The sequence below is a fragment of the Labrus mixtus genome, chromosome 2 (assembly GCF_963584025.1).
Source record: "Labrus mixtus chromosome 2, fLabMix1.1, whole genome shotgun sequence".
NCBI lineage: Eukaryota > Metazoa > Chordata > Actinopteri > Labriformes > Labridae > Labrus > Labrus mixtus.
Genome location: NC_083613.1, coordinates 5,588,314 through 5,611,338, shown reverse-complemented (window position 1 = coordinate 5,611,338; position 23,025 = coordinate 5,588,314). Strand labels below are relative to the sequence as shown.

The window sequence follows — 23,025 nt, the reverse complement described above, 5'->3', positions numbered from 1 at the left end:
AACATACCTGGAGCGATACCACCTGGTGCAGCAACAACAACATACTGATATCACTGCATCCTGGAACTGCACATTGCATTGAGATAAAGAAGGGAAGGTGAAGAGTCTTTTTTTTGTCCGCCGGCCTTCTAAGGACATGCCAAATGAATCGCAGTGAATCAGTCATGCTTTGCTGGACAGAACAACGCGTACACAGCAGTGCCAACGCAATCGAGGACAGGCTAACGGATGATGGTTTTTCGTTTGTGGTGGTTACTGGGGGGTGGGGGGGTGGTGCTGGGAGGGGGACGCAACATCTGTCAGCCCTAAGGCGCAATCTCCAAAATGGCTGTAACTAGTTGAGAGGCAAGTGCCCTGGAGAAGACACAGACACAGGAGGAGAGACAGGCTGAAAGACACAGATGCAGATGGACAGAGAGATGGAAGGAGATGGAGACAGGTTGACGGAGGGAGAGACAAGGAGATAGAGGGGGAGACAAGTGAAGCTGTAAAGACGATAGGATAGGTGAATTTAGGTGAGCTTTTGGGATCCATCAGTATTCTTTCACATGCCTTTACCAGGATTCCTCAGCAGGGGAGTGAAGATCACAGACTTAAATGCTGGGATAAGGGACCTGAATTCCCCCCGCAACAGAATGAACTCATGCTAACGCGTGTTCCGAGCAACAGCATCCAGCAAATGGCATATGCTGATCTGTTATTTATTAATGATCACTGAAGAATTCATCATTTCAGTAACTCAAGACCGATCAAGATGTCTAAGTGGGAACGCTGCTGGTTAATTATCTAAAACGCATCTTGTTTATCTTGTCGCTGCTCATTCATACATAATGAATCTGTAGCTCTGTGTTTTCACACACAGCTTGCACGCCTTCCAACTTATGTACTTGCCATAAGGGGCGGCTAGCTCGCCAGTGGAGATGGAAACCCAATTAAACTGAAAGGCAAGAAAACTGACATGTTGCTGTTTGCCAGGTCCGGCAGGGTTCTGGGTGAGCTAAAATGTCAGGCAGTTGTTCAATTAGCCGGGGCTTAAATGCCGCAGATCAAGAGACAGGAGATGCATTTAATAGGATGGATCAAACAGTTGAAAGCACCTGGTCGATGCGGCAGACAAGACAGCGGGGAAGAGAGAAGTAATAATTATGAATATCTGTATCAACTTTTTTTTTTTGCTTTCATGTCCTGAACGATGCTCGGCGTGGCTTGATGGAGTTTGATAGCTGGTGTTTGTCATGAATATTCATGGGGAAAAGTAGAGGGAGTGACTTGATTTGTTATGTGCTGTCAATGCTGACAGTTTGTTCAGTTTATATGGTTCCACATGGGTACACCGAGGCCCGTCTTGTTCTTCGAAGGGTGCAGTTAAATCATTAGTAATACTGACAGTCTCCCCTTACGTCTGCTAGTATTAGCTTTGTTGCATTTTGTGAAGCAGTAGCTGGCAATAAGCAAATTAGTAACTGGGATTTGTTAGGATGTTTTTGAACCAACTGTAAACTGGACGTGGCTGATTTGTATTTCTGGATCTCAAGAATAATGGTCCAGTTTTTGGAAGGTAGTATTCAGCCCTTAACACTCAAAAGATTGTTCTGGTCAAAACGCCTGAGTCTGCACTGGCCTCTGTATTGGAGCTGATTCAGAGGGGAAAGGCACACAGAGAATCATTTTCTGTCACTGTGTCACATGTTTCTGCGCGCCATTTTTCAGGAATAGCAACGAGTCCTTAGTCTATTACACTTTATTGGAGAAGTGAATGATAGTACCAATTATTTTGCCCGATAGCCAAACGAGTAAATATTGGACCCATTTTTTCCACAAACTACAAATCTTCTGAAAAATCGGCCCCTATAAATACAGCATTTCGCAGGCATAGAAATCAAAAGAAAATTGACTTTGTTTGAGACCTGTCTCTGTGTAATCAACACAGTCCCGCAGGTTCTGTCAAGACAGATCGGTCTTCTCTCTGTCTGTGCTGAACAGTTAATACTACTGATGTCCCCTTAGAACCTGATAAACACAACTTTAAATGGACTTACATCAGAAAGAAAAAAAACAAACTGGAAAGTTACGTAAAAAATAAAGTGTTTCTGTGGTTCTGGTTACTCTTAAAGTTATTATTTAACTGTTTAGAAGGAAAAATGAGACTGACCTCACTCATTGAACTGGGATTGTATACCGTTTGATACCACTTGTGTAGCAACTAACTTTCTATGCCAGTTTTGGGTGGCTAGCCTTTGGAAGAGTCTGCTAATGGGCAATTGGGGCAGTGGCATAGTGCATGTAGACAGGCAGGTAGGCCACGTGTATTTCTTTCAGTTCAAAAATAATTATTTGGATTGGTTTATTATGGGCCCACAAGGGTCAGAGATATTAGATTGTATTCATTTTAGGTCACAATAAAATGAATGTATTTCTCATTTAATGTAAACACCATTATGTTATCCAGGAAGTCAGTCCCACAGTTACACTTACAGACTTTTTTTTTTGTTTTTAGTTGGACTGGCTAACCTTCTTAAATTGGTATGAGAAAAAAAAAGTTGTATTAATCTCTCCTTAAATAAATGTATTAATGTTTGTATGAGTAATAGTTTAAACCAACCACATCATAATGCTGGAGGAGAGGCTAAGCTAGCGTCTCAGGGAATAAAAATGGCATTGAAATATTTTATGTATCATCATTATAGCATCCTGTGATTAATGTGATCCCTGGGTAATACTATGTAACATATGGCAACATTCTATTCTTTAGTGTTTTATCACTGCTTTTGGGTGTGGCACATCAACTATCTGCAAGGCTTAACACCAACAACAGGTCAGGTGAGAGAAATATATTTTTGGTGGATGAGCTGATCCTTGAAGATTTCACTGTGTTCTCACCTTGTTACATTCTTGGCAAAAGGGTCTGCAGTGACGACATAAAATGCTGAGACCTTTAGCTTGGTCCAGCATGTCTTTACAACTGGCATTTATCAGCCTCTTGCGAGTTCTCTTCTCTCTCCTGGCAAGACCTGCATCTCTTTGGCTGCCCTTTGGCTGTAATTATGAGAGTCAGTACCTCCTGTACCTGTCTTAAGTACAACCCGGAGCTAACTTTTCCTTCTCTCTCAGCATCTGCTGATACGGATGTGAAATATTCCACAGTTTCTTCTTAGGCTTGGGGGAGTATTTATAGATAATGGCCCGACGAATCGTATCCATTTTATAGCAAACTTCATCACATACAGAGAATCGATAAAGAACGCTAGAAGTGGTTTTGCGAGGTTATATGTCTTTTATTCCCTTTCACTGTCTGTTGCTGGATCTTACAGAACAATTCTCACCTGGCTACAGAGGAATCAGAGAAGAGCTAGAACATTTAAGATATTCATGGGGGCTAAAAAAAGACTTGTGGAAGGACCTAGAAGTGAAAGGAAACATACTTGGCACAGTAGGCTTCAACTGGAAGTCTTGTAGCTCAAAGCTAAAAAATCACGGAGCACATCTCAGATAATAGTAAAAATGTGAACTGGTTCTGACCCTCCTTTTTTTCCGGGCAGAGCTGTGCCCTGTCATGTAAAATTGATTTCAAATACAAGATAGCGGCCGACTTTATGGATTGCTGCTGGCTGCTGTCAATCCTAGTTCAGACTGTAACCTTAGGTGGATCATTCACAAGTCATCTCTTTGCTCAGAAACAAAAAAAAAAACATACAGGATTCGAGAGAAATCCGTTCATAAACTTGTTTAATATCATTCCCAATAAAGTTGCTGTCCCTGTAAAGCTCAAGAATTGACTCGCCACAGACCGAATAAATCCCAAGCTCTTCTCTTTGTTCCCCTCTCTGAATACTTTTTCCAGTCTAAACCCGCTTAAAGTCTGACAGCAACAGAAATCTATTTATTGCGGGGTATTGCTGGATATTAGGCAAAGATTTATGGAGAGGAGTTACAATCCAATTACTGAGTGACTGTGTGAAATGGAAAATATGAAGCTAATTTCATTAATATTCTATCTCGGAGTATTTACGGTACTGCGGTGGTGGAATTAACTCAAGTATTCCTTACACATATCTTAAATGTCTTCCAGCCAGCACATATACGCTTCATTAACCTTTGTCATTTTCAACCTTTTTGGCCTCATGATTTACAGTCTCTCATACACAGGCGTGCATGTACTCACACTCTCTCTCACACTTATAGACTACTTCTTTGTGTGTGAGTTAAATAGCAAGTGAAATGTTATTCACTTGCTATAAATGTACAAGTGTGGATTCTTCACTAATCCAGTGCTGAGAAGAAAAGTTTGATTGTTAACTTTGCACACAGATTAAGCATTTTCCTTATTTCAGTTCACGGATTGCTACGAGGTTCATGATTTAAATCTACAATAACTTTGTTGAGTTAATTCAGAGCAACAGTATTAAACTTTTTCACCTCAAAAAAAGTAGTTTCAATGGTCGATTTAACAATATAACAACTTTCAAAAGGGGGAATGGCATCTCTGCCGTGGCCACAATGTTGCCAAATTGCCTGTTAACACTTTGTCAGTGGTGGTCATCTAACAAGAAGTGGCTTTACAGCACTATAGTTCACACCAAGTGGCAACCTGATGAAAAATGATGCTAATGCGGAAGTGCAATATCCTTCAGTTTGTCGGCGGAACAACACCACACACCACATTCAGAAATGCCTGTTTGCAGCAGAAATTAACATGTTTACAGTCTGGGTTAAAAAAAACCCGATATTGGTCTGATGAGTTATTGTCCTAATGGACACACACTGTATACGGGGAGTGAATTTTTTTTTTTTTTTACAACACATCCATTTTGATTTTATGAACGATAGGAGTTATCTATAGCTGACTTGATTGACAGGCGGGCACGATGTCACGGTTTGTCAAGAGGCTTAAAACCCGCCTCAGCTCCAGCTCTCAGCCTGAAATGAGGTTGACTGAAAGTTTGGTTGAGGCAGGATTTCCAGCATGACGGTTGCCATTGATGAGCCTCCAGAGCCCCCTGCAGTAACAGGTTTCACTCAGGCTTTGTCCATTAATACTTAGAGTCTATGGTTCACACAACATCTTAAGAAAGGAGCCAGTTAGCCCATGTATACTGTTTGATACAGTGGCTGAGGCTAACAGGGAGAGGACGGTGATGGATGAAAAAGAGAGATTTACTGAGCAAGTAGCGCAGTGTACATCCCTGCAGATATTATTCACAACAGATTGCGATGTAATATTAAACTAAATCGTTATCTGTGTCATAGTTGCCTCATGTTTAGCAGCTGTACTGGGTGCAGAAAGTCATCTAACCTGTTTGTCTTTGTTTATGTACAAAGAAAGAAAGAAATCTATCCCTTACCAAAAATGTGTCTCTTTCCTTGTCAATCTTCAAGTTAGCTTTATAAGTTTGGCGTCTGACAAACCTATCTCAATAGCATATGATTCATTAGCCTCTCCAATGTATCCATGTAGCCACAGCCACAGACATCATGGCAACAGATTGCCCTGTTTAAATCAGTCAACATCAAATTGCCCACTGGGCGCTGAACAGTGTGCGGACCTTTCTCATAGTATTGTCCAAAATATTTTGTTTACTCTGAACTTCACATGCTCGAGGTGTTTTTATTTTGATAGTCTGTGCTCATAAGAAGCTGGAATCCAACTCTCTTGTTAAGCCTGTTGTGTGTTTGGATTAGCATGCTGAGTGTAAATCACATGCAAACATCAACTTTCAAAAGTTTCATTTCAAACAACTTCAGCATGCAGAAAAGCTTCATGTGGAGCAAATGGATGAGTGTAGAATGCAAACAAGGCAAAGCCCCCATATTTTTACACTTTCATTCCCCAGAATTTGATAGCTTTACACTACGGGAATCCTTGTGTTATGGCATATGTCCTCTGTCATATTCTCTTATTTGTTTATGATTGAAAGTGTGAAGGAAGGTTAGAGAATAAACCAAAAAACAAAGCCTCTAGCACGAGAGCCGCAGTAATCTCCATATTGTGCTTAAACATTTACCTAGGGTGTATTGATCCTGATATCCTAATGTAGTGGAATGCAAAAAAAAAATAGAAATATGTCAGCCAATTATAAGTTGCTCGCTTTTCCAGCTGAGTTGCATTTCAGGGAGAGAGCAAAATGATTATTGGGATTTGTAGTTCAGGCAGTGTTTGAGTGCATTTGATTGGATTGGTCAGCATGTGGCTCACGTATGTGGCATTACATCTGCCTTCAGTGATTGATGAACTTGTGTTAGCGGGTCTGCCCACCATGGCTGCTGCTACCCAAGCGAGTGCTGACAAATGAGTCACTGGCGAGAGAGACCAGAAATACTTTGCTGTGCAGTGCCATACTGAGAAGGATATTGACTGTGAGAGCAGTGTGTATATGCTCTCTCTCACTGCTGTCTGACGACATAATAGGAACATGGAGGCTGTCATGCCAAAGGCCACCTCTGCTAGCTCATGTGAGCTTCTGTGTGTTTTGCAGGGATAGTTCTTTCTCCACACTAACATGACAACTTCCATCGACCTATTAGCAACAGGCAAGAACTTCAGCGGTGCTCCAACACCTGAAGCGACCTGTACATCCAACAAAACTGAAAGTTACACTCTTACATTTATATATCAAATAATACTGGCACAAGCATGATATGAATTCCATGTAGTTAACTGTGAAATGTCAGACAAATAAATATTTACCGTGATTGATAATAATGTGCTTTTTGGTTGGCTGAAAACTGCAAAAAATACACAACTTTTAGATTTATAGCAGAATCACAAATATGTCATATTGAAACAGTAAAATCTATAGTATAAGAATAAATACTAATCAAAATAAAAATCGCCAAAAAGAAATCTTAAGAGGAGCATGCCTCCGAACACACATGGCTGAAGTGTTGTGCACACAGAGAGACCAGACATGGAGAAGAAGACCATATTTAGTCAAAAAAAAAAGTTCAAACTACACAATATGTGATCAGTTATTGTTTGCACACATACTCATAGGAGAAATGGATGGTTTCTTTGTACTGATACTGTTTAAAGATTTGATCAGTGAAGTGTGTACTAGCATGATTCTTGTTCAAATGTGAGATCAAGATTATCTCACACAATTCTTATTTTTTTTAACTTTTAAATGAAAACTGCAGCTTTAACTCCACCATCTAGTAAAGTGTCATCCTACCCTGTGTGTGGTTACTATAGTAACAGTGACTGACAGCGGAGGGCCCTAAATGAGCAAGAGCATCGGCATCATTTAGAAATGTCATACCGCTACCATAATGGGTCTCAGGAGGCAGGACATGAGAGTAAAAAAAGTGTGCTGCAGCCGTAATGTTTGCAACTGTTGAAAGTGTTGGTGTTGAAAAATGAAGCCAATGCAGAAGTGCAAGAAGCTGCTGTTCCTCGAGCGACTACTTGAGGCTGGCTCTGCAAGCCTTGACAGTCACATACACACAGGTTCAACAAAAAGGCAGAAACAAACATGTTCACAGCCTTGTTTCAAAACAATGTGTTATGAATAGATCATTTTAAATACACACAATGTATGGGGGGTGATTCTTTTTTAAAACTCATGAACTCAACAGATACCAAGACAGTTGTTCATAATAATGGGCGTGGCTGATCTGACTGACAGAAAGGCGCGTTGTAGCCATTTGTCAGGAGGCTAAAGGCCCTCCTCATCTCTGACTCTTTCCCTGTTACTAGGCTGCCTAAAATTTAGTTTGAGTCAGCATTTCCAATATGGCGACCACCACCGATTGGCTTCAAAAGTTTGCTTCAGAAACCAATGGGTGATGTCGCCAACCCTACGCCCATATTTATATACAGTCTTTGGTTCACACATGCAGGTTAACCTGTAAATGTAGGCATTATCTGTAATGAGGGCTACACCAGAGGGCAGTATTTACCGGTGTTGGTTTCAGACTCCTCAGCACACAGAATCATTCAAAGACAAAGATTTACATGCTCACACCAATACATGCATAAGCGTGACTCTCCACACTCCCCCGCCACTGTACTCTCTCCTAATGATGAGAAAGCTTGTGAGTCTTCAGGTCTACAGATTCAATAATATTTGCATCTGATATTATCCGGGGAATTGTTTGTGATTTTTTCTGGGGACGCTGCCAGAATTTGGTGAAAAGAAATTGTTGGACCTCTAAGAAAAGAAAGGGGCTCCTGGGAAATTAGTGCTTTCAAGGCCTGACTGAGCATAGACAGCGAGAATGAAGAGCAAGACAAACAGCAGAAAACTGAATGATGAAACGCATACAGCCACACCATTCACATGGAGGGAGAACACACGCGTGCCACAGAATGTATCATACTGATTATCCCATTAAGCCTATCAGATACAGATGATTATCTCAAATATCGCCTCATCACTTAGACCCTGTCCATGGATGACAAGTTTAGAACATGCTAATCTGCAGCCAAAGTTCTGACACAACATGTTACGTCTTAAATATTGCTCTAAATCTTGATTTTCTTGTCTCTCTCCGTGGATTTGTCTTTTTTTTTTTTTTTTTGCCGAATATTCTCTGAAGAATTCAAAGAAAACTCATCTGGGAAGTAAAAAGTTTCACACTAATTTCAAATACTTGTCATATTCCTAGATTATATTTACATATAGACAGTATAATGAAAAGCTTCGGAACAGGAGTAGCAGTAGCATGTTCTATAAGTAGAACATGATCCAATAAAAACAGTTTCTTCAACGTGTTTCTTGTTTTTTTCCAGTCATATTTATATAGACAATATATTATAATTCTTTCATGAATATAAATACATATTGAAAGTTTTTTTTGTCTTGATAAACAGATCAATATTAATAAATGTAGAAAGATGAGCACAATGTTTCTTATCATCCCATGGGATATTTTAAATCTGGGTTTTTTGGGGGTTTTTTTGAGGAAAGTTTTGGATACTTTTATGTTTTCTGCTTTAGGTCTAAAGTTCCTGTATTGGTATCATTGTTTATTGTCTCACTATTTCTTTACACCCTGGACTGATCACCTGTCAATCACAGGGCTGACATATGATAGAGACAGACAACCAGCCACTCTCACATTCACACCTATGGGCAATATTAAAGTCACCAATTAACCTAACGAGCATGTCTTTGGACCGTGGGAGGAAGCCAGAGTACCCTGAGTGAACCCACACATGCACAGTGGTGCAGTGGTTAACGCTGTTGCCTCACAGCGATGAGGGTCCTGGTTTGGTTCCCCGTGACACGGCCTCTCTGTATGAAGTTTGCATGCTCTCCCCGTGCGAGCGTGGGCATTATTTTGTAATTAAACAGATGAATATGAATGATCTCAGCTTTTTTGCTGTAAAAGGAATGAAAGCTCTAACTTTTTTTCTTACCTCTACTTGTGTTTATTTGAATCTATTTATTGTCACTTGTAAAGATGGTATTATGTACGGAACTTTGGATGAAAGTCTGTATTCTTTTCAACTCTGGCATCTTACATCGAACATCCTGTTCTTGATACTGATGTTAATTCAAGTTCTTTGTCCCTGTCAAAATAAAACAAGTTAAAAAGTAAAACATTTGTTTTAGGTGTTTCTCTGTGATGGTTGAAAGTGAAGTTCCCCCTTGACATCTAAAAATAAATCCCTAATCCCACACTCTTGCGTCACCTTCAGATCATGCTGCTCACTGATCCAGAGGTGGAAAGCAGCCTCCTGATCAGCTCCGACGAAGGAGCGACCTACCAGAAGTATCGTCTCAACTTCTACATCCTCAGTCTGCTGTTCCACCCTGAGCAAGAGGACTGGATTCTGGCCTACAGCCACGACCAAAAGGTGAGAGAACGGCCAATCCCCTTCAGTTGCTCAGCTGTTCGGAGGTATCAAGAAAAAAAGCCGAGTGTAAAGTCAGATAAGGAACAACAGGGGGGATGCACTGCCTCAGAGCAGACATGTGAGATCCTGTTACACAAGAGTTTGGCTCAAAGCACTCAGCCAGAGTTCATAAGGTTTGTTCAGGAAGGAGGTGGAGAAGTAAGGGTTGTATAATTCAGGTATAGCTCCAAATTCACTCAAAAGGATGTCTCTCTTTCGACAGATAAAGGCTAGAGATATTTCAAAGTTTTCGGTTGATTGTCAACAATTCTGAGATATAATGTAGATTTTTGTAAGTCAAAATGACCTGACTCTGAGTCAAAGTTTTGATGAGATAAGATAAGATAAAATAATCCTTTATTTATCCCACAACGGGGAAATTTACATTGTTACAGCAGCAAAGAGCAAAGATTGCAAACAAAAAGTGAACACAGTACAATTTAAATAAAAAATAAAAAAATAAGAATGTACAAAAAAATAGATAGATACTAAAAAAATTATTTAAAAAAATAAAAAATAAAATATAATAAATAATACATAATAAATAATACATAATTAAAAATAATAATAATAATAATAATAAAAGTAGAAAATAAAAATAAAAATCAATCAGCTAGAGTAGAGTAACAAAATTCTTATTCTGAGGCAGGAAATCAAGCCATAGTAAAAAAAAAAAAAAACATAATAAAGGTTGTATTTCTTATTTGATCTCTTATTATCCTTTCAGTGCCTTTCAATCTTAAAGCTTTGAATCTGTTAAAAGTCAAATCGTTTTTTTATATCTATTTAGGCAAGGTAATAATGAACAACCTTGTGGAAAAAAAACATTTTCTTTCTACTCAATACAGTATATTTAAAGAGCCCATATTATGCCCTTTTTGGGGTTCATATATTTAATCTATGTATCTACTAAAGTATGTTCACAATAGCTAAAGTTCTAAAAAAGTGTCTGTTTTCATGAACTGTCGCTCCATGCACCGTCTCTCTTCTGACTCTCTCTCTAAGGCTCTGAAGTGACCACGGTCAGAGTCCCCACGTGTGCCAAGTCTGATCTGATTGGTCGGCCTGTCGGCCCTGCCGTAATTGGTCAGTCACTCAGCACGGTTCTCGGAAATGTCCCGCCTCTTTTACCATATTGGGAATGCAGCCACTGGCTCCGTCCGAGGGGAGCAAAAACATTAGCACCTTAGCACTACTGTGCTACCGCAGGCTACGGCATATCGTGGGCGTGTTACAGAAGTTAACAGGCGTGCAACATAAGCTGCTGGGCTTGCCACAACGAGCCAATGGGCTGAGATCAGTGATCTCACACTGACAAGACGTCACACTGACAAATTTTTATCGAGGGGGGCTAGAACCGAGTGTTACATGCAGCTAATGCTACAGCTAACAGGAGGAGGTAGGAGAAGCCGCGTTTACGCAGACTTTGAATTTTTGCAAATAGATGTGCCTAAACATGCACAGGACACTTGGAAAACACACTAAGAACAAAAGAGCATATACAACCAGAAAAAGCATAATATGGGACCTTTAAGACACAAAGTAGACCAGTATAATGTGGACTTTTCAATCATTCAATTAGACTTTGATAATCTGTTTGTATACGTTGACTTTATGAGCCTTCATACACAGAAAGGTGTCATGATATCTCTGATCAGGGTATTCATCTTGAAGCTCTCCATTTTTCTACAAGGTTGTTTAGCCGCTGCTTGGGTTCAGAAAGCATTGCATCTTCTAAATTCATTTTATCATGAAATTAAAAAAAAAAGCTATTTACAGCCAAGTCAAATGGTATTTTTTCTATCATTACAGGAAAGTCAGGAAAATTTAAAACACAGCCTAACACCTTCCCCCTCCCGAGCCGGAGAAAGAAAAGAAAGGAATCCAATTTATACACTTTTTAAATTAACTGTTTGCATTAAGCATGCAGCTTAGCCTCAGAATAGCTTTAGCTTAGCTTAGAATAATGAAACCATTCTTCTTTTACCAAGGGCATACACACACACACACACACACACACACACACACACACATACACACACACAGTCCTACAATGTGCTGGTTAATGAGTCAGAGATGCCTGTAACCCCCCAAACAGAATCACTTAACTAATTCATTTTAAAGTCGAGTCTTCAGGCGTTTTTCACTTCACTTTCCTGTTTTGGAATTCAGCCTTGACTCCAACTTAATGATGGATAAATGTAAATAAGAGTCTGAGCTTTCAAACTGGTCTTATATGATAATGGTCAATTGATGATCTGATGAGGTTTGTGGGTTCAAAGCATTAGACGGCATCACAACAGCTTATTTGATTTTAAAAGTATTACTTATAAGTGGCTCAAGATAGAACAGGAAGAAAAAGACGTTTTCATTACTTGATGTACTGTTTGTAATTATAGCATGTAAAAGTGGCCTACTCTGGCCTTCAAAGTGTGCAAGAAACACTTGAACTTCCTGAGACTAAGTCTTATGTTAGCCAAATATTATGTGCTATGTTTCTTTTGTAGTAGGCATATTGTAGAGTCTTAATATGGGAGTGATTCAAACCAGACTGTTCTCATCCATAGGAAAACAAACAGGCTGAAAAATAAGTGGGTATACTATGCCGTATACCTGCGTATACTAGCCCACTGATCGTTACCTCAGTATTGTCATTCATATTGTATCATGAGGTTCCTGAAAAACCCAGCCCTTGTCTAATTCACATACAAATGGATGCTTTAAAATTCCTTGAGCTTCTATGTGAGACGCCAAAGTGTCGTATGAAATTCATCAGAGTTCACCAGAAAGATAGACTTTGGTGAGTAGTCTATCCCTCTATCCCTAAACCCCTTTTAGGTTTGAATGTAAAGGTAAGACACAAAAAAACGTACAGCTTTGAATAGTTAGTGCCTGAGTGTGTCTTTCATTGAAATTTGCTTTGAAAATGAGCCACTGCAGATTGAATTCTGGGTGAATTGAAGCATTGCAAAGAGACATTGAACAAGTTGATGCAGAGCCTCTTTACATTGATTTGGAAATTACAAAAAGTTTAATCTCACCAATCCAAAGCATTTTTGTTAAAGTCAGTGTAAAGGATTCCCTTTTTGAATAAGTCAGCTATGCTGGTTATCTGCTAGTGCTTTTATGTTTTTTTGAAAACTGCTTATCTAAAGAAAAGAGAGAGAATGGCAGCAGTTAGTCCAGGAGTTGGGACAAGTTGTCAACTTACTGCAAAGGTTGCGTTTCTATCCCTAGCCTTTTCTGTCCATATATTGGAGTGTCCTTGAGAAAAACACATTAAAGGCAGTATTTTGAGTCTAAGTCTATGAATGAGTACGTATTCAGGTAGATTTTATAGCACTTTTCCCTCCTGGATAAAAAGCACTGGATCAGTGCAGACGGTTTAGAAGATTAACTTTACTTTTACAGCAGTGAAAACAAGTTGTAGCTACTTTATCCTCCTGACTTGATTCATCTATTTTCTCACAAGTCTCTTAAAAAAACACCCAGACATCAAGTTTCTTTCTCTTGACACAACTCGACCCATTGGATAAAGCTAGTTGATTTGAGTTAAAGGCAAAGGAAGAACATTTCTTCATAGCTGCGAAAACAAAAACAACATCTTAAAAACACTTTGGAGTTTCAAACACTCTCAGAAGTAACCCAAATATCCCTGCCAACAGTATCAATATCCTACTGCAATTGACTTTATAACGACTCCCCTTTAAGTAAGGACAGAAGACATTTAAACTTTTATACTTTAGCCTGAGTTGCATATATCATATATCAAACTGTATTATGGGCTCATGTTTTTTGTATGGGTGGGATATGTATGTATATATGTGTTGTGTTGTATGTTTGTATGTATGCTGGCTGCTGGAACACCTAAATTTCCCTGCTGGGATGAAAAAAGTATATCTTATCTTTTATCTTATCTTATCTTATTTTATCAAAGGAAGTCAGGGACACTACAAACTCTTGAGTTCAGTGTTTCAGGCAGTTCTTCTTCACTGGCTACAGTACATGCAAAGATGTGGCTTGAGGATTGACTGACTGTCATCACCAATAACAGCCTTCAGCCAACCATAACCACCCACACAGATGTCATACATTGGTGGACCTAGAACATAGCCTGCGGGTACTTGAGAGGTTTAACCCTTATACCAGTTGGGACCAAATAGGCGAAGACTGTTTACCTTCTTAATGTGAGTAATTATACAGGTGTGAATTGCCCGTTAGATCAGAAAAAAATAGTCGGTAACAATTTCAATTAAGGTCACATTTACCATTAATTAGTTGATTTTCAACATGCTAATTAACAGGCCATTGACCAAAAGTATTCCCTTATACCCTATATCGCAATATATATCGCAGGAAACAAAAATATTGCAATGTCATTTTTTCCCAATATTTTGCAGCCCAAGTGCAAATTATGGTCATATAGAATAAGGTACAAGTAAGCGCTTAATAATGACTAATAAGCAGCCAGTATGCTACTAATTAGCATGCTAATAAGAAACCAGTTAATGGGGAATATTATAACCTTAATTTAAAGGGTTACCAAACATATATTTTCTCTGCATGAACATGGTTTTAAATCATAACTCTGTTGTAAACCAGTACAGTGTGCTCAGACCAAAAGCAAAGTTCATTTTCTGGTGCATCACAAAAAACATGAGTACATTTGAGCTTATGCAAATGTTTGCTTTTATCCATGAATCTTGCAAATTTGTTTAATATTTGAGGGGGTTTAGATTTTTTTCCCTCAAGCTAGGAATTGGGCTGAAACTATGCTGCAAAAGCCTATCATGGTTCAGTTTCTCCTCAAGTGCATCAGAGACAGTCAATCAGAACTCCATTCAGAAAACAAGCATTGTAAAAGATGTTGCTTGTCTCAAATTGCTGAAATGAATCATGTATTTAGAATCTTTTTATGAATCTCCATTATTATGTAGTAATTTCTGAATTATTTGACCATTTTTTTACACTATTGGGTTCACCATGATGTAGCAACCCAGATTTAAGCATTCCCACTTGTGTAATACAATGGAGACTGATGGACTTTTGTTTTACAACTGAAGTTTAATTCTTGTAGTTTTTGACCATCTGACAAATGTTGCAACCCAATCAAGAGTAAAGCAAGGCAGATTTGGCTTTGCATTTTGGTGTCAGAAGAGCTTTGCAAAGTCCCTACCTCTCGGTAAGGAGCCACGGCCCTACAATACAGGGTTGAGTCTAAAAATGTAGAGATTTCCAAGTATATTTTAACAACAGTGAGACATTTCTTTTAGGATTACTCTGTTGAAGTGTAAGTGAAAATGTTGTTTATAGAATATTTGTGATGCTGTGTTAATGCTTTTTATGTCCAGTGCCAACTTACTCACCCACTCTCTAACCCATGCCCTAACTCGCTCATATCGCCTCTTCTCAAAAACTGCTTCTCTTTCAATTCCTTCACCTACTTTTGGCAGCGCTGCCACATTTGTTGATTGAGAGACCTTTGGAGGTTGTAGAGGCTGTGTCGATTCCTTCATACCCCTCACCTCCCTTGTCTCCTGCTCTCTGCCTCTTCACTGTCACTGGCTCGGCTACGTACTAACTTGCTGTGGGAGGATAATTAGTCATAGTGATTTCCTAACATATCCCCCCCCCCCCCCCCCCCCCCCATCAGCCGCCACCCTCTCAGCCTCAACCCCTTGAGTTTGCATCTGCTTAGCACAGCAAGACTGGGAAGTCGTGGGAATCTCACCACCCAGGCCATTTGTCTCTCCCAGTTTGACATAACAATATACACACATCATATGCAATAGTCACAGTGAATATATAGTTTGCATATGCCCGTTTCTGAGCAATCTGTGAAGCGGGAACAGTAAGGGAAGATATATGCTCCACATAACTTCAGCACCAGGTCAGGTCTTGCCTCAAGGTTTTACTGTTTCTCAAAAGGCGTAATAAATTCTTAAGCTTATTTGTGTTTGAGCAAAAAATGCACCGTAATCTTTGATTTATATTATATTTATTTGTTATTTATAATGCATTAAAAATTGAAAAAATAAATAAAAGAATAAGTTATATTGTACTGGAATGAAATGAGAATGATTGATTTTACTCACATCACATGGGATAAGACAGAGAAAGTGTTTCCTCGTGCGAGCTTAGATGCAGTCCAAGACGGCAGCCGCTGGGATAGAGTAAATAAACACAATTAGAAAAGAAATGAATAGAACCAAACAGAGTCGCAGTTTTGTTATCCGCTAATAAACGATTGTTTACACATTCTGCGTGGTTGCTCATGCTTTAAATAGAAAAAGTCCAGCCTTAACACTCTGCAATAAGTTTTAGGCCTCATTAAAATGCAGCTGTAAGCTATTGGGTAAACGGATTTGTCATTGTGCTTTGTAACCGAACGCAGGTGTGTTTGGAGACAAATGATTCAGTGAGTATGTCAGTGAGGTTGTTGATGTACTGAGCATGTTTTCTGGGAGGGGGGGAGTTAAGGTCTTGCATTGAACCTTAAGTGAATGAAATGTATCTCTCTTATGTATGTGTCTCTCTTATTATTTATTTATTTTTAACTGTTGGCTTAGACTATTTTTTAGAACCTGCAAAAAAAAGCTTACAAAAGAAGTGAAGTGAAAGATAAGTCAATTTATGTCATATCAGAAACTTTTAAATGACTGCTGCAGTGACATTATATTTGAATGCCTTTATTGTTTTTAATACTCATTTACATTTTTACTAGCTAGGCACAAGTCTTCTGTAAAACGCTCAAACCTGTAAAGACAGTTACGCCACTGCAGGCTCATAAAGTGCAAACCAGAAAGCTATACACCCATGACCATTTCAACTCTAGAATAAATCATAATTTACTGAGCTGGGACGATCTCATCACATTTACAGACACTTGTGTCCTCGGCTAAAGCAGAAAGTAAACTCACGATAGAAACAGTCCATCTGTGGCATGAGGGGACAGAATGTCTTCTAAGTAACAGTTAGCCGGCACTTAGTTAAAAGAGAGTTGAGAGTGTTTTTTTTACATACTAAAGTTTGCTTTGTTCTAATTTGTGCATTTTCATCCTATGTAACCACGTTTTGTTATCCATGTTTTTGGGCTGTGATCTCACAACCTAAATCTCAGAGTGCTGCTCACCTTCGCTCACTGTTGCTAGCTTACCAAAGTTTTCTCATGACACTACCGCTTATCTTTGAAGTGAGATTTTATTGAAGGAAATTTTCAAAGAAAACGTAACAAAACAATGGAGGTTAAATGTGTCTCTGGTGCGCTTTTAAGAAATATTTGAGCTGCTTTTTTTAAAAATCCAATATATCGAACCGTGCCATCAAACTGCATTAAAAGCAGCTCTGGATCATGAAAAAAGTACCCTAGAAACACATGGCAATAATAGTCCAACATTCTGGATGGTTGTTGTATGGGAAGTCACGCCCCTTCTTGATTTTGATTGGTCAATGCAAGTGACATGGACATGAGTGGCCATTTTCCATGAAATGAACTTTTTCAAACTGAGAGCGCTGTCAGTGCAGCAAAAAGAAAAGTGCTGATGCCCATGGGGTGTTTTAAAGCTCTGGATGCTGAGCCCTGAAATTCTTGTACAGCATTGGTTTCTATGACAAGGAGGAGCTGACAGTGCAAATAATGTCACGAGTGGACACCGCAGACAAAGCAACCTGTTACACATAGGATTACACACAAGTCAGGTCGACTTTGCCTGTATTGAACCAACCTGTACGTAGATATCTTGATATCATCTTACTTTATAGTATCATTGACAGACATACAGCAATTATATTCCATTTCATAAAACATGTAGTCATACTGTATAAGTTAGCATTAATAATCAGATAAGATTGATTCAACTTCAAACCAACTGCTGTCACATCTTTTTATGACAAAGACATATAATCCCAAATGAAAACGACTTTACGAGAACTATTTAATGCAATGAGATCAAAATTTACTGGATGACTAAAACTCCAGTGAGAAAGTATTTTATTTAAAAAAGTAGAAATTTTAATAGCAAAACCCATTTAACAATGGACTTAATTGATTAGTGTGGTCACATTTTTTTTCACACATCACACACAAACCCTTTATGGTTATTTTTCTACCGGTCTTTCTATTACACAGAGAGTTCCCATTCATTCTCCATCCATCCTCTGAAGTGTTATAAAATCTAAGCAATCCAGTGATTTACTGACAAGAGAACAATAGCTGTACTGAGACCACCTACTATGCTCAGACTCCTCTACACATCCCTCCAAACCCATTCCAGGCTTGTTACAGAAGCTTGCTATTTCTCTTCCACTGCAAAAGCAAGCTCCTGCACATCTTTCCTGATGGTTCAATTTGTAATGTGTGTGTGCACACTTGGGTAGCACGTATCTAACAGTGGACCTTGGAGTTGTTGCACACTCATTGTTTAATTTTTGTTTCAGGAAATGATATATGGGTGACATTAAAGTGAAATTTTCAGTTTGTTTGAAAGAAACATTGAACGTATTTAGGGCCAAAAAACACTCCCACAAACTTAGATAAATAATAGGGTACAGAAAGTTCCAATGAAGTATTTAAAGGTCCCCTCTTTGTATGGTTGACAATCCTTAAATATTCTAGTTCACTCTTGGCAATTATAAAAAAAGATGTTTGCATTTAAAGGGCCTGGACATGAAATGTTCTATTTCTGAGCAGAAACAAAGGCCGCAATTGGGTATAGCCCCACAGTCCATTATTGACATTAAAGGAATGTACATGTGTTTGTTATTGTATGAGTATGTATGTGTGCATATGCGTGTGAAAAAAATCACTTTCTGCAGTAATGGATGGTACTGTGGAAGGCAGAAAATGTTTGAATCTCTAAATGTCTGTAGTCCATGGTATCCACCTGCAGTTTTTGAATCTTGTAAAAATTGTAATCTCATTCAGTGGATTTAAGTAATGAACCTGTATGAACAGTATATTTTTTTATGTATGAGTATGCTTGTGGGGAAGTTGTTTTCCCATTCTTTTCCACTGCAGCTTAATTGAGATACTAAGTAAATAAATGTATGAAAACAAATCCAGAGAAAATCCTCTGTGATCTCACATCATTTTGAATGCAAAATAAAACATTCAATAAGTGACAACAAGCTTGTGGTACAAAATGATAAAGTAGATTTAGTGTTAAGTTGGTTGTGACTAAATAATCACTGATGCTTGGGTTTTCTTGCTTCAGCTCTACAGCTCAGTGGAGTTTGGGAGGAGGTGGCAACTGGTGCATGAAAGAGTGGCTCCTAATCGCTTCTACTGGTAAGTACAAAAATATGGATATGGAACAAGTAGATCATATGACATTGACCTATGAGAAATAGACAACTATCCAAGTTCTCTTCTGTGCTTTAACGCTTTATCTTTGAAAAATCAAATCTGTTAGGAGCATCTTAACCCCCATTACTAACTTAGACACAATCTCCAGCCGAACATCAGCTGAATGTACCCACTGACCCACTGTGAAACATTTTCTCCACACAGTGATTGTAAAGTCATGTCTCTCATCCATCAAATGTACATTTATAAACAGTGTTAGCTCGCCTAATCCAATTCCTGACAGCAAGTTATACAAGTCAAGTCCAAGAAAGCTGGTGGGGTACACCCTGGACTGGTCGCCAGTCAACTTTGGTAAATGGTAAATGGACTTGAGCTTGCACTTTTCTAGTCTTATGACTACTCATACAGTAGTGCTTTTACAGCGCAGGTCACATCTACCCATTGTGTCTTGGTAGGTGTGACCTTGGTAAGTGTCTTGCCCAAGGACACATCTGACAGGTGGGGATCGAACCCCAGTATTTCCGGTTAGGAGACGACCAACTCCACCAGCTGAGCCACAGCCCCAACAAATGTGTTTGAACTTAACCAACCAACCTTCAAAATGGTTAAAAAAAATTCTAAAAGGCTAATATATTGTCAGTTCTTGAACACTTGTATTTTATATTTTTGACAAAACCTGAATTACAAGATGACTTTCACAGGCTGCATTTACACTCCCACTGATTTTCATTCCACAGTAATAGATATCTTTTCTCTTATTTCAGAAAAAGAGTTTGCATGTTTTATACAGTTTGGTGTTCATAGAGAGCTTTTTGACACTCTGAAAAGTGATGAACAGAGGGCATTTTTTTCCCTCATTGACTGCCTTTCTGCAATGACTTGTTCATCCTTATTTCCTCTGCACCTTTGACCTGCTCCCCGGACATGGCTATCCATTTTCCATCAGTTTTAGTATTTGTTGCCGTCAGTGTGCTGCTCTTAATCAACAACCTCCTGCAAAACCTACATCCTCAAACTGAAGGGCATCCGCAGAAAGGTCGCAGACCAGAAGTTGTAAGATTAGAGTGTACCTGGTAGTTTGTTGTTTTGGAACATTTTACTTGTGGTGCCTCATGTTAACTTAGCTTGACCTTCAAGCCATTCGTCCTGATCAGTTCAGGTCGTTGCCTTTCCGCCTTTCCAAAAAAGTGAGGAGCTGGAGTTTTTCCGTTGACTTCCATTATTCATGTGTATGACATGCCTGATCTTAGCCTGGCGGAAAATCACATGATGTAACCAGTTCTACTTTGGAGAAAGCCTTCAAACTACTTCTTTAGTGAATCGTTAGTTTGGCCATCCTTAAATATGACCTACACTACTCATATATGAAGACTTAAATAGTTGAATGGTTCCCCTCAGCAAGGCTTTTAATGCTAAACTGTGAAATGATGTGTCCATCTGGAGCTGTTGCAGAGTTGTTTCAATTCTTTCAAATAAAAATTCCCCAAACCTTTAACTGTTAAATTTAATATTATTGTTCCCGCATCTCCTATGTTGCTATCTTTGCTAAATAGTCTCACTGCTACCAATAAAGTGCCGTCCAACTCAGCGGGATCTATACATGTCTGGCCTCGATTCAGTAACTAACATTTAACAAAAAAAGCTCTCACCCCAACAAACTGCGGCAGAACTGTCAGGGTAGTAACAAGCGGGGCAGCCAGGAGTGAAGGGAGCCTGGAGGGCTGATGCTGCAGAAGCTGTCAGAGTTCTATTTTTGGGACGCACACACTGTGTGGTTGGTGTGGCGGATGTCCTGTAATGAGGCTGCAGATGGAGCTTATGTCTGCCGTGCATGTGTCCACCAAACATGTAAAGGAGATGAAGATTTGTAAGCTCATTCGGGGCCAAGCTGAGAAGTGCTCGCTCACACAGCACAGGTCCATTTGTGTAAGGCACAAACTTTTACATGCAGCGCACTCAATTCCAACATGTTCAGCTATAATCACTTTGCGAGCTTAGTCAGAGTGCAGCCATGAAATGTTTTGCATATGACATTACAAATCTCTCCAAAAACATCTGGAGCTCGATGTATGCTGGAATTTTGGCAAGCGCCATCTCAGGAGTCCAATTTTTAACACCTGCTCTGACATTAAAGGCTTCATATGCAATTTTTTGATCCAGCAGATGTCGCCCTTGAGCACCCGCATGAAACCAAAACAACTTGCGGTGCATTGTTGTGTTAGCATGCTAATGCTAGCGATCTTTATTAAGCTCATATCTTCACACTGCATGTAAATTTACCTGAAATGAGCGTGATCAAGAAACACAGTTAAGCAGTGAGTACAGTATGTTATTCTTCTTTTCTCTAGTCCCTCAATTAAACAACTTTTATACACGAGGGGAGGAGTCAGCCGGCCGTCCCGGTGATGTAAACAAAGTGAAGATAGGACTCTGAAAACTCTGAAAACATCACAGACAGTGGGACTCGGGTGTTACACCCATTGTAGACAGTCATGACTCACAGAGTTATTTTCAGAGGATATACTTGATTTATATTACATTTAAGTGTGAAAAATCGCATATTAAGCCTTTAAGTCTGTCCAGAGACCAAGCCAGTGTCATCCACAAAGACACGACTTGAGTTTTACTTCCCTTCACTGAGCGGGGGAAAAGTTTAAACAAACCATAAAGCTCCTCTAACTCAAAGAGCTATTCTTTGCCTGTCTCACACTGTTCTTATACCTGAATGGATTATTCAGAGGAAATGGAAATGTGGCGCGGATTAAGTAGGCCATCCTATTCACAGCTGTGTTTCATCTGGGAAATCACCAATACTACCAATACGTATAATGATGAGAAGCTTTGGTGGTCTCTGACTGTCTCACTCTGTCTGCTTCTCATTCCCCTTACACAAACCCTCTTTATTTCTTTCTCCATTCATGTGTGTGCTACCTGTCGACACCACCCCCCCACTTCTCTTTCTCTCCCTCATGTCTCTCCACCTCCCTGTTCTCTCCCACTCAATGTGTGCGCTGCCTTTGCCTCTCCTCTGATCCCCCAGTCTTTTTAATACATATTTAATGCTGTAATGATTATATGCTATTCCATCTGTGGACATCCCAAACTGTGGCAGAGAGAAATCAATGGCTTTTCCTCTGCTAATGATGTCAGGAAACATCTTCCTCCATCAGTCTGGCGGGGGAAAAGGACATTCAGGGGCTCTAAACATTAAGATCGCTCAGTAAACCTTAGGTCCTTTTTCTGAACACTTTTAAGCATGCCTTCCACAATGGAGAAGAAAGACAGTAATTCCTGTGACCGTTGTCCCTGCTGATGTTTACCACAGCTGTCATTAGCCAGGTCGGTGAGAGCAGCCGGTCAAAAGGCAAAAAGACGAATAGTGAATGTTCCTGAAACACATTTGTCTGACTTTCAGGTCCAAAATGGGTTTGGACAAAGAGCCGGGCTTAATCCACCTGGAAACCAGCATCTCTGAAGGACGTGAGTAATTGAATTCCAAGTTCAGCTCTCCATTTTCTCCTGTCTTTGTACTGTTTTGTGAGCATTGTGTTAAAAGTAGAAAGGAATTGGGAGTTGTTTGGACTATTCCTCTGGGGGGTAATGTAAAAGGACAGCGGACATGGCCGAGTCTGGGGACACACAATGGCAATGGAGAGAGAAGTAATGCATGCATTAGAATCTTTTTTTTTTGTGATATAGCTTAGTGGTCCTGTATAGTGAGAAATCAGTCATTCTCCTAAATGACAATGAGCAGTGATTTATTGAAGGTTGTTATATTGTATTTGACTGAATTGACTTCTTGTGCTTGATGGCCAAATGATTAGAAAAACTTTTTTTTTTAACCATAGTTTATTTCATTATTGATATGTTATGTCTTGCAAGT

General features: G+C 39.4%; 1 protein-coding gene across 5 annotated transcripts in view; it reads left to right on the top strand.

The window, feature by feature from the left end:
• Positions 1–23,025, top strand: part of LOC132982121 (VPS10 domain-containing receptor SorCS1) — a 164,414-nt gene that overhangs the window by 100,672 nt on the left and 40,717 nt on the right. For all 5 annotated transcript variants that reach the window (XR_009674675.1, XR_009674677.1, XR_009674678.1 and 2 more), the window contains exons 4-6: positions 9,641–9,799; positions 19,051–19,124; positions 22,558–22,622. Coding sequence is in view for 2 of the 5 variants with exons in the window: in XM_061048418.1 (XP_060904401.1) it covers positions 9,641–9,799; positions 19,051–19,124; positions 22,558–22,622 (298 nt within the window). In the remaining 3 variants the exon portion in view is untranslated. The remainder of the gene's footprint in view (positions 1–9,640; positions 9,800–19,050; positions 19,125–22,557; positions 22,623–23,025) is intronic.